Here is a 17412-nt window from a genome sequence, read left to right as displayed (position 1 = left end):
GCATTTGTTAATAAGGAACAAAAAAGGGCTAACTAATCCTCGGTCCTGGGTGCTTTAAAAAAAAACATTTCTATGTGTTACAAAGAACTAAGTGTGAACTGGGAACTACCATAAACACAAGAAAGGTAACAAATGAGAGGCCTGATACTCTAAATGAGTCGAAACTAGAGCAATGTACCATTTTAAGTTTAAATCCCTGGATTTGAATTCTACACTTCTGGCTATCTAGCCTTTTTATCACTTCATAACACCGTCTGGAAGATGTCATCGACGTGAAGATGTTACTGCCATTATAATGAAACAATGCTTGAAAGGAGTACAGTGACAAATTCGGTGTCTGCTGAACAGTCCCCCTTCAGGTCCTGTCGAGGCACGTGTGTTTTCCAATTTGGGGATGAAAACGGGTCTGCACCCTACCTCCCGTGGGACGAGGCTTTAGCTGGGGAGGTGGCGTCGGGATCCTGATGCAGGAAGCGCTGACTGTGGCCGAAGTCCAAGAAACGGCGGGCGAGCAGGGGGTGGGCATCTTCCTCCGATGGGGTTGGCACCATGCGGCCGGCCAGAGGGGACAGCTGGGCCTCGCCCGACTCGCGGTCTTCCTGCCACGACTTGAACGCTGGCACCGGGTCTGCAAGACGGCAGGCAGGCACAGAAGAGGCGCCACGTTAACCCAGAGAAGCGGAAACGCGCGCAGGTTACGTAGGAAGCCCAGCCGAAAAAAATCCAAGCCCGGGAACAGCTCCCACCAGTCGGAGCCGCAGGTGGAAAACTGACACCCCTTCGGATTTTCTGCAATGATCAGAAACTAGCTAGGTTTGTCATGCTGCTGCAGGACTCTACGTTGTAAACGTCTCTGCTGTGACACGGCTTTCATTTCGGTAACCGACGGGGAGACTTAAAAAAACGGATGTCAGCCCTTTCAGGATCATAAAAGGGAAAAGTGACAAAGTAAGGAGAACGCACAACTGCATATTCTCTGTGTTAAAAGTAATTAAAACACCATAAGAAACCAACAAAGATCCTTGGGATGCCTCCGTGGGAAGACCGAGTGCTATGGAAGACCACATTCAGAGGGTGCTGGATCAAAGATTGGCTTCTTTATGCCACAACGCAAACATCTCACAGAGTTCAAGAACAGTTTCAGCTTGTTGCTGGCAACACCGTGAAAGCTGCAGCTACATGTGAGGTGCGGAGTCACAGACAACAGATGTAATCCAACCCAAAACAGACAATTTAACCATAAAAAAAACAGAGATGGAAGTTTTGCTCAAGTGTGGGTGTGTTGGGAAACAAGAGGAGAGAAGAACATACGGTCTTTAATTCCCTCTGAGTCACAATAACATTTTGACTAAAGCACAAGCAATAATATTCTGCGTGCAAACGAACAGGTAAAGGTTTATTCTATGTTGACAGGAAAAGAAAAGAGACCCAACATTTTGGCTATGATGCCTTCTTCAGGTTTGAGATCTTCCACAACTGAAGAAGGCTCCACAGTCAAAATGTTGCGTCTCTTTTCTTTTCGTTTGGACTGGAAATGAAACCCTTTACCTGTTCCTTTGCTGCCTACACATGCTGACGCAGCTACCTACTCAATATTTTGTGTAGGCTGACTGGGGAAAATATTTCAAGAAAAAAAGCAGGGCGTATTATGATGCGTCTAAAGAATCTAAAGCAAATTAGAGCACAAGAGCTGTTTTAGTCTAAAAAAGGAATTCTGTATTTCAAAGAAAAGAATTCACACTACTTTAAAGCCGTCCTTTGAACGCTAGCTAGGATGCTCCCTTTTTTTCATTAGAGCTCTGCCTCTAATGTCTTTGGCAGGTCTCTAGGGCAGAGTGAATTCACACCCAACAAAATCTTGAATAGAAGCTTCTTCGGGATTATTAAGATAATGTCCTCCTCTCAACGTTGCACAGCCCAAAGCTCTGAGCTTGGTCACTCTTTCTATGCCCGACATGAATTATTTAAAAAAAAATACAGCCATCAGTTGAACAACCGACACTTGGTTTGGAAAATTGCATCAAACCGCTGTCATCAAGGAATGTTTCCAAGGACCGGAAAATTCTTTAAACAATTTCAGAAAAAACACTGAAAATACCTTTAAATATTTTTGACCCTGTTTTATCTATTGTACAGTGGCCGTACAAGCTGTGGGTAACCTTAAGAGAGGTGCACCGAGACACCGACACGAGAGGAGAAACGACAGAGACGGGGGACACGGATGGGCAAGTTTAAAAAGAGGCACTGCACGGAGCTGCGAAGAGATGGAACGGGGGGCAGACAGGGGGTAAAGGTCAGAGGTGAAGCAGTCGGAGAACACCTGGACGGACTGGAGAACAGACAAGGCTGCTGAGCTGAGGGATGGAATCACAAGTGAGGCCCAACAGTCCAGGTGCAGGGAAGCAGAGTGAAAGCCGTGGGGTCACAGAGGGGAGACTCGGTGCTTTGTGCAACAGCTGCAGATAAAGAAAGGTTACGTGGTTTGGTACAGGAGAGCAGCACTCCTGCAGGGAGGGGAGGGAGAGAGGGTTAAAAGGGCAGCTTCGTATGGACTGCACAATGACCGCTCTCCATGTGGAAACTGCCTTCAGCCTCAGAATTGGGACCGAGATCATTCCCTTATTCCTTTCGCAGTAGTAAAGCGGTCCATAACGTGATCCAGGCGGTCGCTTTACAGGGTTTTCACCATGTGACGCAAATGGGACATTGCATTAGGGTCGTATTCAACGTCTGCCTTTGGGCAGAATGAATTGCAACGGAGAATGATTCAGATGCAATCTCAATGGTAATGGTAAGCAGAGCCCTCCAAGCAGCAAGCTCATACAAAAGCTCTCCCTTGTCACGAGGCAGGCAGGTAGGCAGGAGGGTGGATCTCGAAGAGCATACTTACCCTCCCCATCCGTCTGCAGGTGCATAGATTTGAAGTCAATGAGGGGGAAAGTGATCAGGCATGGTGCTGACAGAATGGGGAAAAAAAAAATAGCAGAGAACACCGCAGTGAGCAGACAGCACAATCAGAGCAACCTCACCCCACGCACACGCACACGCACCACCACCAGCCAGAGAGCAGCGAGTGGCTAGTCTCTCCTGCCTGTCGTTCGGGATTCAGGGGCTCATTCGTGTCTCAGCACCGCCTCCTGCAGCCTCCCCCACGCTCTGCTTTCATTTCCAATCACATCTGTTCCCGAAAAAGATCATCGTCACTGGGCTGAGCACACCTCTTCCATCAGGTCTGAACTTAGTGTTCCACCAGAGATAAAGCGATGTTCCTCCAAAGCCAATCATTCCATAAATAAAGAGAAGAGACGACACTAGAAGCTGTATTTTTTCCACTACCTACTAAATCACAAGCTACAGAGGGCAAGGTACTCAAATTACGATAAACGATTTAGTCGGATCCCTGAGCCAAACATGACAAAACGTGCATTCAAGTGTTAAATCCCCTGTACATCCATATGGTTAGTCTGGGATGACTCACTTGGTTTTACTCAAGATACTACCATTTTTAATCAACACCGAGATAAGCCACAAAGAGCAGCAGTTAAAGTCATTATGACTTCAAGCTAATGCTCAGCACTTTCCAGATGAAGTAACTGGGGAAATGAAAGCAGCGCATCAGGACAGACTGTCTGCAAAGTGATTGCTGAATCAAAATTGGAGAAATTAATCTTGGGAACAACGGGGGGTCGTGCATACAAATACACGTTACCGCATTCTGCATTACCCTGAAAATCCTTAACAAAAGGTTTATGTAAGCTGGATAACAAAGTCAAACAATGCAACTGCTCTCTATGCCACTCAACACTTAGGAAATGGACAGTAGCGTTATGTCTCCAAAGCTGGGCTCTCCCATCCTAAAGCTGACCCAGTTTAATAACCCAAGGTTACAAGAAAATCGCTCCGAGAGCGTCCTTTTTCCATGTCCCAGCTCCGACAGCGTGTATAACTGGAAGCAGAAGTTACCTTCCCACTCCCCATCCTGGAAGATCCCACGCAGGTCGAAGGGAGGGGTGAGGCACCCCCCCGACTCGGAGTTGGCATTCAGGTCGGGCTCCTCCCCGCTGGGCACCTGGAGGAGGGAGAGGAGTCGGGCAGTAATCAGGGAAGATGGAGAAGCCACACACTCAGCGTCCCACCGGTCTGTAAAGTCCCTCTTTGCTTCCACTGCCTGATAGCAAAAGCTTGCTTTTGTATAATTACAATGGGCGATATTTATAAGAAACTGAAAAGGAAAGGGACTCGCCATTCCTGAAGGGAGAGAGGAGACAGTGCCCGAAAATTAAGAGCTCCTTACTGAATCCTAAAGCCCAGTCAGGCCCCTCTTAAAAAGCTTCTCTTAAACCCCTAACCCAGTTTCTTCTTCGGTATCTTTCCTCCCGTGCATGAAAAATTAAGATTCAGGTTTTGTCCTACCTTTTAATTAAACCCGTTATTTCGTGATAAGCAGAGGGGACAGCAGATCAATAAGCATGTTTTAATTTCCAAGACCAGAAAGGCATCAGGACAGATACTTGGGAACTCCTGACCCGTTATGAATAATTCCCTCTCCTATCCTGCTGGTGCTTGAAACCTGCTTCAGCCATGTGCATAAAGTAATATACCCTGCATTATTTTTACAAACTCGAAAGGTTATTTTTACACATAGCTTAGGTTGAATCCCGAGAGGAATATTGCTTTAAAAAAGCGCTGGACTTTTCCAGCAATGCTGTGGACTTACACATGTGATGAGATCAGCTACAGAGCCTCTCTCAGGATCCTGGCAGCTTTCCTGCCTACAAATAAAGTGCAACACAAAAAACTGTCACTTCAACACTTCAATCCAACATGTTGGATTTACAGAACAAGAATAAAAACAAGAGAAAGAAGATGCAATTTTCTCAAAGGCGGAAAAACTAAAATGGTAAAACCTGAACAAATTAGAATAACCTGGCCAACCAGTGCTGACTACTTCAAAACCTTCCTACAAAGCATGAACCAGGGGAATAAGCTTTTTTCCCTGCAGGACAAGAGAATTCTCATGCTTAGTTTCAGCTCAAGCCTTCAATTATTCTACTCCTCTAATAGTTGATTAAATAAAAAAAAAAGGTAAAGCTTTTAGATGAGCCTGAAAATAGTTTTAATAACTACTGAATTAAGGTAGTCTGTTAAAATTACTAGCTTTAAGAGACTTCGAAAAAGCATAAAATATTTCCCATTGAACCAATAAACATCAATTAAGCTGCAGTCCTGACAGACCTGCTTTACACAGAACCAATTATCTGAAAGCCTTCAGAGCCGGTCTGCAACCGAGGCTGTCTCTTGGTAAAGATAAAATACAAAGTGCCGGAGAAAAGGAACGCAAATATAGAAACCATCAGAAGTCTGCTTGCCTTGTGGAGAAGTACTCTGTTTCCAGATGGAAAATGTGCAATTCTTTAGTCACTATGTATAAATGTATTTAAATAAAAGTCAATATATAAGTTGTCTAAATGGTAGCCTAAAGAATTAGTTTAAAGTTCACTGGATCCTGGGCTGAAAGCCAAGGCACTGCTTTGTTTCACAAACGGGCAACTTGCATTCCAACATGGTTAACCTGAACAGACCACACTTTCACCGGGCCCGTCAAAACGATGAAATGTCCTAAGATAATTCCCTAACAATGCACTGTTTTCTAAGTGACCCCTTTATGACCAACTAAAACAGATGGCTGTATAGACTTGCTAACACACTTTTGGCAAGCCGGCTATCTGCAGATTACAAAAACAAAGTTCCTGCCAAGAATGTGTCTTTCAAGATTAAAAACCGTAATCGTCACTAGATGGATACTGCAATCTGACTTCTCATCAAAATGAGAAAAGGTCCACACAGGTGCCTGAATACAGCTTATGCCAGCTCTAGCGACAGTCCCCTGCCTTTGCGTTATATGCTGTCAAGCCTACAGAATCTTTGCCTCTTATGAAAGATGGGGGCATTTGTCACCACCACACTACCTGGCTGTATTGATGATGTTTTCCGCATCGACCAGATCTTTGGTATTCTGGCTCACCCCACAATTCTCCAGCAAGGTGGCGATCTCAGCAGAAGGGTCCCCTGCAGCCTGCAGACAAGCAGAAAGACGGCACAACTTTGAAACTTCCATCGGCTCCTTTGAACGGCACAATGGAACCACTGATAAATGCACCGGAGTATTAAGAGTATTTTAAAAGTTTTAAAATGTTGCTGGACTACAAACGACACATCATTTTCCAATCATTATTTTTATTACAAACTCACGTGTTCAAACAGAAAACTTTTAAAAGACAGTTATGGCATTTGTCAGCAGATATCTTAAAAGTCAAAAATGGAAATATGCTGCTTGCATACATATTCAGACCCCAGTGCTCTGGTAGCTCCAAGTTTACTCAGGTGAAAGCAATTGCCTTTATAAGAGGATATAATTGCATTACTATTGGCCCCATGTGCAACATTGTTCTGACGGATTGTGCATTTCCACAGAGGCCTGAAGGCTGCTGGTCTGCAGTGGACATACACTGCTGTCCCTCCCTGGTCTAAAAACAAGCGACTCCTTTTAGCACATGCATCTCTGGGTTTGACAGGGGATGCTTTGCCCAGCTCTGGACCTTGTCAATTGGAGGGAAAGGAACTCTCAACAGAACATCAGTGAAAAACAAACCTCCTGCCCCTCTTTCTAGTGCTCACGGGCTGGTCCAGAGCTGGGCAACCACAGGTTGGACTGGGAAACACTTTAAAAAGCCAAAATGCACAGCAAAGCTGGGCAGGGGAGAAACTACAGTACTGCACCACAGAGCCCCCATAGTGCCCGACATCCTGTGAAAACACTGCGATGAACACAGAAAACCTCAGAGCAGGACTTGTTTGGTCATAAACCTGGTCTAAATCAGATCATTCATATTATTTAGTCTCTTCCTAGACTAGAAAAAAGCACATCCTGTTTTGCTTGCGCAAAAACCCTGGGCAAACCTAAAATGAATTAATTTTCAACATAGCACTCTGAATCCTATCTAGAGCTGTGTTTAGAAGTTCAAACTAAGAAGTCTCTTAGCTGGAACACGAGGGAAGATAACTGCACACAGATACCATCTGTATTTAGGAAAGAACTGTCCTTAAAACAGCTACTGCCAGCTTTAGGAGAGTTTTTCCATGTGTGTGAACTGCATCTTTCATTATACTTTAAAATAAACCATGCTATCAGCAATTGGCCTTGCAAATGTCAACAAGAGGAATGATATAAGCTAACTGGCTCACTCATCACTTCACAAGCTAACCCAACTTATAGCCTGGGCTCCCAGCTATGTGGCTCTGCGAGCAGAATGGGTGAGGAGGGTGCCAGGTAGACCTCTATGTATGTGTGTGTGTGTGTGTGTGTGTGTGTGTGTGTGGGGTATCATATCTTACCTGTTCACTCTCAGTCATTTCTCCTGCAGCCTCAGCTGTCTCCTTGCCAGGCTGTGTAGCCTCAGCATCTCCCTCTGAAGGCTCCTCACTGCCACCTTCCCTTGGGTACAAACACATGAGGGTGAGGACCACCCCCCAAGAACAATGTCAGGACCAATTACCATCAGACTTAATGTCTAAGGCTGTTCATAGAGCAGGAGTCTTGAATCTCTTAAAGCTACATCCGAATTTTCCAAAAGCAAAGGGAAGCAGATCTCCCTCCCAAGAACATCTTCTCAAATAATCCGGGACCAAAGCTTTAAATTGCCAACAAAACAAAAGGCCTTAGACTTTAAGTGAAAAGCCAAAAAAGCTTTTTGACGTGCTTTTATTGAACTGGTTTGTAATTTATGAGTCACTGGGTCCGTTGCTGCCGATTTTAATGCAGCACAATAACTATAGTATGCACTCACGAACACACAACGCCTTTCCCGTTCATTCCAAGAAAGTTGGAAGACTATTTTGTAGAAGGTTACTAAGAGGTTGATTTAGTTTTTCTACAGTTAAGATTTTAATTGTAAACAGGAAACAAAGGCTGAGTCGCTTCCCTTCCAGGATTTAAAAGTCTGCAAATGGTCTCAAGTTTGGGACACAATGGAAGAAAACCTTATTATGCTGATGAAATGATATGTATAAATAAAACATTAAGCAGCAAAAAAAAGTGGCTCCAGACAGATTCCTGTGTGTTTACACAACAGCAGGAATCCTATCACACCCTATTCTCTCTCTACTGAGATAAATCAGAGCTTTTTGATAACACGGTTGCCAACGTAACTATTTAAGCGTGAACTCCAATACTCTGTATTGCTACCCTGTACAAACAACCCCAGGATTGTACTAGCCTTACAGGCTTGGCTCCATGAAAGCATGTGCATGGTTCACGCTTTTGTATGGTACCAGTGCTCTCCATTCGTGGGTCACACCGAGCTCCATGGTGCGAAAATGAGCACAGCCAGGGGCGATGTGCAATTTACCCAACAATACAATCCTTACGTAGCATCTCCGTGAGGCCCTGCATGACGCACTAGCTGGAGAGCACAAGATGGTGCCCGAGCCTGCTGGTTTCTGCACTTGGCACGTCTCACGGGTCAGCTGGTACGATCGGGCCGATCCTCAGAATCTGGCAGGGCTCCGTAACCTGGGTGCTCCTTACCTCTCGTCCTCCTGGCTGGGTGGTCCTCGGCTCTCATAGCTGCTGATCCCTTGGTCGATCGTGCTCTGTAGGTCGAACAGGTGCTGCTCCACTGCAGCACGTATCGTCCTCTCGATTATACTGCACAAACACAGAAAGCATCACTGCAGGCAAGCACGCTCCCAGAAGGACCGGCTGCAACTGAACTGCATTTTAATTTACAATTGGAATCACGATTGCTGATCAGTGCAGCCGAACACTGCAGCCCATAGGTATGCACGTAACCACATTATGAAGGACAACCATGCATTGTCTAATTAAACGCTTCAGAAAAGTAAATACAAAGGTTACTGATGTTTGGTTTCGGTTACGATGAAAACCAAGTTGCCATCACGTCACAGACAAGGAGGGGTCATTTATCTTAGGATCAACAGTCTGCTGGTGGTTCTCCGGTCCCCTGCACATTGCGTGCACAGAGGGCTTCAGAAAAATTCACACACGCGTTGCTAGGAACAAGCAGGTGCTAAAAACAATCTGCTTCCAGATAGACTTCAAGCTTCCTCAAGGTCAAAGTCAAAACAAATTCTCAGTTCTGGTGCAGACACATGGTCGCCAAGCTCTGCTCACTGTAATCACGAGCAATATCAAGATAAAACTGACTTCGAAGTCTCAAAGTGCCTGTTTTCCAGCAGCTCAGCTGTCAGAACACTGAGAACTACAGAGTGGGAAGATAAAGTGATAAATATCTGAACTGTCTTCCCCAGAAAGGAAATTTTACTAAATGTTAGATACGAGGTGAAGATTAAAACATAGGTCTGGAAAATGGGTGGCTGAAGCTTTCTTTTAAAATGCCTGTTCTTTCAATGATGCCGTCTGATGCTTCTGAACACAGACATCAAAGCCTCTTGCTTCAGAAACACAAAATTAATCTCCGTAATTCAGGACTGGTTTTCTTTACTAAGAAAAATAAGTATTAGTATTAGTATTTTATAAGCCTTTAAAATCTTTTAAAATTACTATTTCAAAAGTGGAAATTTGAAAAACAAGAACGTAAAGTCCCCTGAAATTTAATGAACATCCTCTCCAGTAAAATTTGAAAACACACAGGCAGATGTGAATTGTGTGTGTGTGTGTGTGTGTGTGTGTGTAAATATACATGTGTAATGTTTTCTGAAGCATGCACAGCATTGCTGCAATTAGATTTTAACATCTACTTCTAGTTGTGCAGACAAACAAGATGGACAACGGTTGCAAAGCAATCCTACTGTAAGAGCTGCTCCCCCTTGTTAGTCCACGCCAGCATTCTGATTAATTTCTTTTCCAGTCCCAAGAATTGCTCCATCTTGGATCCCCTGTCCGATAAGGTGCCCTCACTTGCGCCTGCAACCCCAGTCTTTATCTAGTGTATCCGAGCCGAGACAAGACAAGACGGTCTCCTGGAGCAGCACCACCGTCAGAGACACGGGAAGAACTGGGGCAGCACTTCAGGTGATGGTGCTATTTGTATGTCTGGGAGTTAAACTGCTTTTTTTTTGTATGCCCTCAAATAATTAAAGTGGTGATTTTTTTTACTTACTCTGCAGAGGCTGGCAAAATGCTGATGGGAGAGATGTGAGAGCTGGAAAAAAAAAAGGAGAAGAAAAGATACATGAGATTGGCAGAATTTCCAACCTGTTACGCAATAACCAAAACGGGCTCTATGCTTCCTCACTGCGGGCAGCAGAGCACAGAAACCTCAAGATGCATGGTTCTGATTCACCCTAATTAACTACAAGCCTGTTGTGCAAGACATGAAGTGTAGCGTCCAGCCTGGCTGGCTCCATCAGTGAGGCTAAGAGCCCTCCTTTGTAGTGTTCAGCACTTTCACGGCGCTTAATGAAAACTTGGCCGCACTAATTACAGCTAATCGGAGCCCTTCGTTTGCCCAGAGGTGCCAGACAGACCAGGTGTGGGTTTGAAGGGGGCACTCCCCCAACCCCCACACTATCTACCCCATCTCCACCTTCTGCTAAACAGAAAGTCTTCTGTAGCTCTTACAATAATCACATCAGGACAATGGCAATGACAGGTAACATTTCTCCCTTCTCCCACCATGCAGATCACCCAATAAAATGGGAAGGAGGGGAGGGTTCAAACTTCCTCCTCTCCCAAGTGGAGCATTTCGGGAATCTCTCCTTAAGGAACAGACAGGGTAAAGGGCAGCCAGGCAGAGTTGGATTCAAAACCTCGCTGCCGGGTGGTATGAGGGTGCATCAACATTTCCAGCTGATTACACTACTTTTACAGATACTGATAAAATCTGTGGGCACTGAGGGAAAAGGGTGCACCAGAGCAGGCTACTCATGGGCTCGAAGATCCAAAAGGTTTTACACAGCAGTACACCAAGTGAGTGCATGCAGGCACACAAGAGCTGAAAACCATGTATGCATTTAGACGCCACCTCAGAGCTATTTTCACCAAAATCATACAGCAACCTTTTTTTTCCCCCAATACAGACCACAGACGGAACAGGATGCTCTGAAAGTAGTCACAGTGACCCCGCACTGCAATACACAGTTTTTAAACAGGAAACAAAGGCAAAAGACAGACTCTGTTCTGTTCAGACTGCAGTCGCTTCCCTTGCATGTTTAAAATGTCTGCAAAGGGTCTAAAGTTCAGGACACTATGGAAGACCATTCGGAAAGCCATTGACGTAAGGAGAAAGGCACACAGCATTACAGTGTGGCTCCTAACCTCTGAACTATTTATACAAGGTATCACCAACACAAAAATAGCACAAGTGTGATGTCCTCCCACACTTAAACTTTAAAGAAGGAATTAAAAGGTGTTATGTGGAAATCACATTAGTGACTAATACTGTTTTATTCCATTACACCTGTAAAATTATATAGGTAATAAATTACTGCAAGTCACATATGCAATAGTGTTCATCCAAGTTAGGTCTAGGTCCTGGACAGTAGATTCTGAGTCTTAGGGCTTACAGAATAAGCCTGAAATTTAATAACCTCAAAAGGTGAAAAGAGTCAAGTTAAATCACTACAAGCAGAGCTGCTTCAGAAAGTCTCTTGAATTCCCCCCCCCCCTCCATTTCAGCCACTACAGTGATCACACTGCCTGCTGCCCAGAAAGAACCGACTCCTCTTCCCCAAGGCCACTGAGAAAAAACACATGAACAGTGGTTCCTGATAAGGTGGGCCTGGGGGACAGGACATTCTATCAGAGCTCTTTACAGACACATCTAAAAGCAACATAAATACCCAAATATGTGACACAAAACATAACACCCTCAGTGCTAGACATTCCCACGCAGTAACCAGGACACATGCCTAATGAAATCTAATACACGGGCACACAAACCCTCCTCTGAGGGACTGCACAAACAGAAGTCAGGTAGGAGGCCCTTCCCGCTCCCTTAACTTCTAAAGCAGAGCCAGCAGACTTCTGAAAGCCATTCCTGGCGGGATGACTAATACTTATCGGCAAGCACACTTGATATGTCCCTGGCCCCAGCAATGCATTACGGATTCGGGAAAAATACAGTAAACACAGTTTGCAGCCATCTTGGAACACAAGGGGAAAAAAAAAAAAAAAAAAACAGTTTTGTGTACCTTGCCAGAACCGTTTTGACCGCTACCAATAAAACAAGGAACCCTTCCGTATATTTATTTTTAAAATGCGAATTTTAGAAACTTTTGAGTAGTTCTCAAGGGTTCTCTTTAACTCGTCAGTCGTAAAGGACTTGGGCAACACGAGCCCACAGACTTACTGGATCAGTTGATGTTTCTTCCCCCCCATCCCAGGCCTAACCAATCAGTATAACAGTATAACACTACTGTGAATGATTCCTGGGCCTTGAGACCTAGTAAACTTCCTGCTTTCCTTCTCATCCAAATGAACTGTTTGTTCAATTAGCTGTTTTTTGCTCCAAGGCTTGAGCAATTGAGATGTTACAGGTAAATCCAAGGAAGAGTGCAATATCGGCAAGTTACAGACCACAACACAGGAAGCCCTGAATCTGTGAGCAGCTGCATCTTATTGACCATACTTTCACTTTTCAGGATGGTCCATATTTTGAGACCCCTGGTCTAGACTGTGAAAGTTACACTTGCAAAGCACATTTATGGAACCAGTTTTTACGGAGTAAACAGTACCGTACAAAGGCTTCTATGCTCAGTTGTTGGCATTTGTAATTTTACACAAGGCTCTTGCTGGCCAAGTAAATACAGTATAACCGAAAACAACAATCCCACTAACTGCTCTGCTGACATTTCAATTTTAAGCAAAACATTGTTAGAAACTTTAGCCTGGGTTTTTGTACACGAAAGAAAGCCATTAAGTTAAACCGTGCTGACAAAAGGATGCGCTCTCAATGCAATATTTTCTCGTGAAATCAATCTCTAAAGAAATCCAGCCGTTGAGCTTTTCCCCACATTCAGGAAATTCGACTCCCAGTTTTGCTTCCAAGTTCAACTACGGTGCATGAGAGCTCCTCAAGGCAGGAAAGAACAGAGGTAATGGCAGTCATTTACACAGTTACTCTCCTCTCTCTCCCTCGCTTGCCTGTTTGACAGTCTCCAAGTGGGGTGGCAGATGAGGATTGGGGTGGCAGATGAGGAGTGGCAAGTCATTATTCACCTTATTGTTAAGATAGATAGATAAGACTTTATTGATCCCGAAGGGAAATTGATTAAATTGTTAAGCTCTCTTGGGATTTCCTCAGACACATAGATACAGTAAATATTTAAGAATCCTAAATCTGCAATGCCAATTGCTAAACCATAAGGCTATGTGTCACATCTTGATCACGTCTTGTAACGCATTTTAAATGACGTTCTAGCCTAAGTTTATTTGCTACAATCACACCGATTAATAATCTACATACAAATCCTCTGCAGTTTTGCAGAATACAAGCTGAAAAACTTAAATGAAAAAACTAACATTTTAACATTCCTAAAGAACAGCATTTTTCCCCCCCAAAGAAGCATAAGCATCAAGATCTATTTCTAAGCATTCCCAACTAGATTAACTGGATTACAACTACGGCTCTCACTTATCTATTTGAAGGGGTTAGTGCCTGTAAAGGCTTGCATTATTCGTTGTAATGATGGAGGCTCATTAGAGACAGACCACGATGACGAACTGCTGCATGCGATTAAAGCCTGTCAGAGCACAACATGGATTTAAAATGACAATTTAGCACAAGAACCACTAATCTGAGATGCAGCTGTGCTGTAATCACGCACCACGTCTCTGTGCAAGAATGCATCTCGATAAAGAGAGCTGTGCCACAACGAGGGACAGGGAGCAATGTCATCATTCTCCACTTCGACCCAGGAATAAAACAGATTTACCTTTGATTGTTAATAGTTATTCACACACGGGAACTACATCCGACCCACTGCGACAACCTGTGAAGATTACTGCTGACAGCACGCAATGTTATGGAGAACATACATGCTGCGTTCCCATCACTAGGTCCCTTAACTAATATCTCAGCACGAAAATTGAGAAGCAGTTATCTCCGAATCGGGTGCAGAGAGTTAAAAGTGGCTCATAATCGATACCAAAGACATCTAAACAGGACTACATCACACCGCGACGAAAACCGGTCTTGTGGACATGCATCCCATTAAACACCATGCCCGCCACCCCCCTTCTCCCTTCTCCTCGGTCACATTTACCTGTGAAGTAGAATTTCGCAGGCCATTTTTTCTTTTGTTTTGGGGTGTACTGGGTGGGGGGGGGGAGGGTGCGTCGTATTATCCGGACTGGGCGCTCTGAGGTGACAAGGTCTGCATCAATATGTTAAACTGTGAACACAGACCGCTGGGGTTCATGCTGCAGATTCTTTCTGCTGCCTGGCTGGCTGTGAGTAGGTCAGCCCTGCTGAGAAAAGTGCCGCAGTCGACAATCCGGAGCTCAGCTCAAATACACAGCTGAGCGCCGCAGCCGAGCAGCCTGCCCAGCCTCGCCAGCCAATCGGCTGCAGCTCAGAAAAAGAAGACCTCGCTGAAACCACCCCCCACCCTTCCCGCTGCCCCCCCGGAACAAGGAGCTCAGGAAGCCCCGCCGACACCCCCCTCCCAGCCGCCTTCACATGACCCGCGCGGGCACCGGGCTCCCCGCCGGGCCGGAGAGGCGCAGAATCAGAAGACGGCGAGTTATTTCGGGGCCTGTGCTGAAACGCGTACACGATTCAGAACGCCGGACTCCGTGAGCAAGCCTTCGGGAAGGTCAGAGCCTGCCTTCGCACGAGCGTTTACATGTGTTGAGCTTGCAAACGCATTATAAATAAACAAGTCTTTTAATAGCTGACGGGGAGTTCTGTGGTGCTCCGAGCAACCCAGCGCCAATATCTATTTGCTCCCCTGCAACGCCCTTGAAGAAACATTCTCTTCTATCAAGCTCAGAAGATAAGAAATGAGACTATTTACAATATAATTCCTCTTGTTTCACAGACACCCTCCCCATTTTGGGAATTCTTAGTCAAAAAAACAGTCAAAACATTAAAAATCAGAAAAGAGAAATCTACCCCTCTGTGCATACTAAGATGAGATCAGAAACCACCTGTCTGGTTTTACTTTGACGTTGGAACTGGGGGGGGAATTCTGCTGGATTAGTTCTGGGGGAGCCCTGCGAAACACAGATTCTGTTTTTTTTTTCTTTCCACACAGAGCTTTTTTCCTACTGTGAGCTTTTCTTCTGGTAACTGTAGGCTGGGCTCTGGCACTTCTATGGGAAAGTACACAACTGCAGCTCAGAACTTATAATGCATTCTGCCCTTGGACCTCGGTCAGCCACCAGTAACAGACTTACATGCCTTTCACTGTGGCTCTGAACTACCAGAGGAATATTGTTACTTTTTATTCCTACTCCACATGTGAGGAAACGGAGTATCACTGCTGAAGAGAGTCCCTGGTCTGTCTCTACCAACCTAACAAAGAAATTTCCACTAGCTGCAGAACGCTGCAAATGTTTATGCCAAGAAGCACATTGTGTGTCACCAACACATTCCGAAATCATAAAATGCGTTCGGCATGTCAGCAGCTTTTCGCCGAATCCACACTGCCTTCTTTATTGTAAGAAACTAAGTCTTTGTTCCCTGCGCAGAACATCAACAATCCCACTGAATACCTCATCTCACAGCAGATCCTGTTTTCCTGCTGCTTGGCCCATGACTGCAGAGGGAACTGTTCAAACAACTCAGCTCATCTGTGAACACACCACTGCCCACGCAGTTTTATTCATCTCAAATGGCAATGTCCATTAACAGTACGCTAAAGTCTATCCTTAACCCTAACAACAGTACAAGTTGTACAAGAGCAGAAACCACAGTGAACACTGGAAATAACGTGTGGGTTTGGGCTAAAGAATGAGTTCTCAAACTCTCGATTTTGGGTTCCAGACCTTTTCTGGTTTTCAGCTTGTCCTGCTCTCGGTTAGGCTTAACACTCTGCTGTACAGAATTTTAAAGCTTGCCAGCTCTTAATTAGATCAGAGGTTTCTCCATGCAGGATTTTACATAATACAACAATGAGAGTCATTATATCTGACTGAGGTACAAGGACAGGGATGGTGCCGTGAGGTAATGACACTACAGAAAAACATTGATACTCAAGCATGTACAGGGTAGGTCACAGTCTGGACAACCCTACTGCCCAGCTATGCTTCTGACCTACACTGAATAGAGCAGTACAAAACCCCAGGCAGCATGAAGGTTCTGCTACCTGTCGAAACGACAGGGAGAGCTTTCCTGAAACACGGAGGTCCAGCCGTCGTCATAAATAACACCGACTCCTCAACACGGTTAAATGCATTTGATAAATATCCTTCCTGTGACTCACAGTAACCTCTGGGGCAGATATGCCTGGCACTCAAGAGAATCAGATTCTATATCAAGGGGGCTGCATCAGAGGCCTTTCTGTCTCGAGTTGCAAGCCACATTGCCTTCTCCAGGGGCCGGGGAGCAGACGAGAGCATACACTTTCATTTGGCTCAGCCAACAAACCACAAAGCGCTCCAGAAACCCGTCATCTTGCCATCACAGAAAATACTGCCCGTGGCATGCTGAAGGGGTGGGAGTGGGGTACACAACAAGGCTTATTTATATTTAGCATTTTAGCAAGAGGGTATATTTCAGATTTTCCAGCACACTGGGGCAAAAGGGATCACTTTTAATGGCAGCCCAGGCCATGACACAAACAAGGTCTTTAAATACTCTGGCTTTTTTCTCCGTGATTAAATGCAGATTTTGCCTCTTTAGTATTCCACTGGCCGCTCCGAATCTCAGAAGGTGCCTAGCAGCTGTCCGGGCCGGAGCTTCAATACAGAAGCCTTTTTGCTGTGATTTTACTTCAATATGCAGGGATTTGAATGCTATTTATGACAGCACTGGGACAGAATGTGGCAAAGTATGGCCACACAAACCGTGCATTTGTGACATTAATAAAATAAACAGCTGATTTGGGGGAATTCTCGTATCCTACTGTCTGATCATTTAATTAGCAGGCTCAACATACTGTAACCGGTTAAGAGGTGTGTTGGAACAAAGCTCCTGAATGGACTAGACGGATTCAGAAGGTCGCAGCGCCCTGGTGTTGATTTTTCCAAAGATTTACTTGTCTTTGGAGTCTGTACATGAAAACCAAGTTTAATTTGCAAAGAAACCATGACTTTCACTCTAACCAAGAACAGACTGACTAATCAATCAATTTTTTATGGAGAGCCATTCAAAGAAAAACTTTGCAAAACACTACATACATATGAAGGGAAATGGAATATTACTGCCCAAGAGATGATTTAAACCCTACTGTTCTTGGAAGTTTTTAGTGACCTACCAGATAGTC

General features: G+C 44.8%; 1 protein-coding gene across 11 annotated transcripts in view; it reads right to left on the bottom strand.

Moving 5' to 3' along the window:
- fam13b (family with sequence similarity 13 member B) overlaps positions 1-17412 on the bottom strand; it is a 63472-nt gene that overhangs the window by 11618 nt on the left and 34442 nt on the right. For 10 of the 11 annotated variants that reach the window (XM_088604750.1, XM_088604753.1, XM_088604749.1 and 7 more), the window contains 8 exons: positions 10143-10184; positions 8588-8707; positions 7396-7495; positions 5970-6076; positions 4718-4772; positions 3964-4069; positions 2891-2956; positions 418-628 (listed from right to left, as the gene is read on the bottom strand). In XM_088604750.1, coding sequence (XP_088460876.1) covers positions 418-628; positions 2891-2956; positions 3964-4069; positions 4718-4772; positions 5970-6076; positions 7396-7495; positions 8588-8707; positions 10143-10184 — 807 coding nt within the window. The remainder of the gene's footprint in view (positions 1-417; positions 629-2890; positions 2957-3963; positions 4070-4717; positions 4773-5969; positions 6077-7395; positions 7496-8587; positions 8708-10142; positions 10185-17412) is intronic. The other variant, XM_088604755.1, reaches the window with a different exon arrangement.

The sequence above is a fragment of the Lepisosteus platostomus genome, chromosome 13 (genome assembly GCF_059453375.1).
Source record: "Lepisosteus platostomus isolate fLepPlt1 chromosome 13, fLepPlt1.hap1, whole genome shotgun sequence".
NCBI lineage: Eukaryota > Metazoa > Chordata > Actinopteri > Semionotiformes > Lepisosteidae > Lepisosteus > Lepisosteus platostomus.
This window is presented reverse-complemented; position numbering and strand designations above follow the sequence as displayed.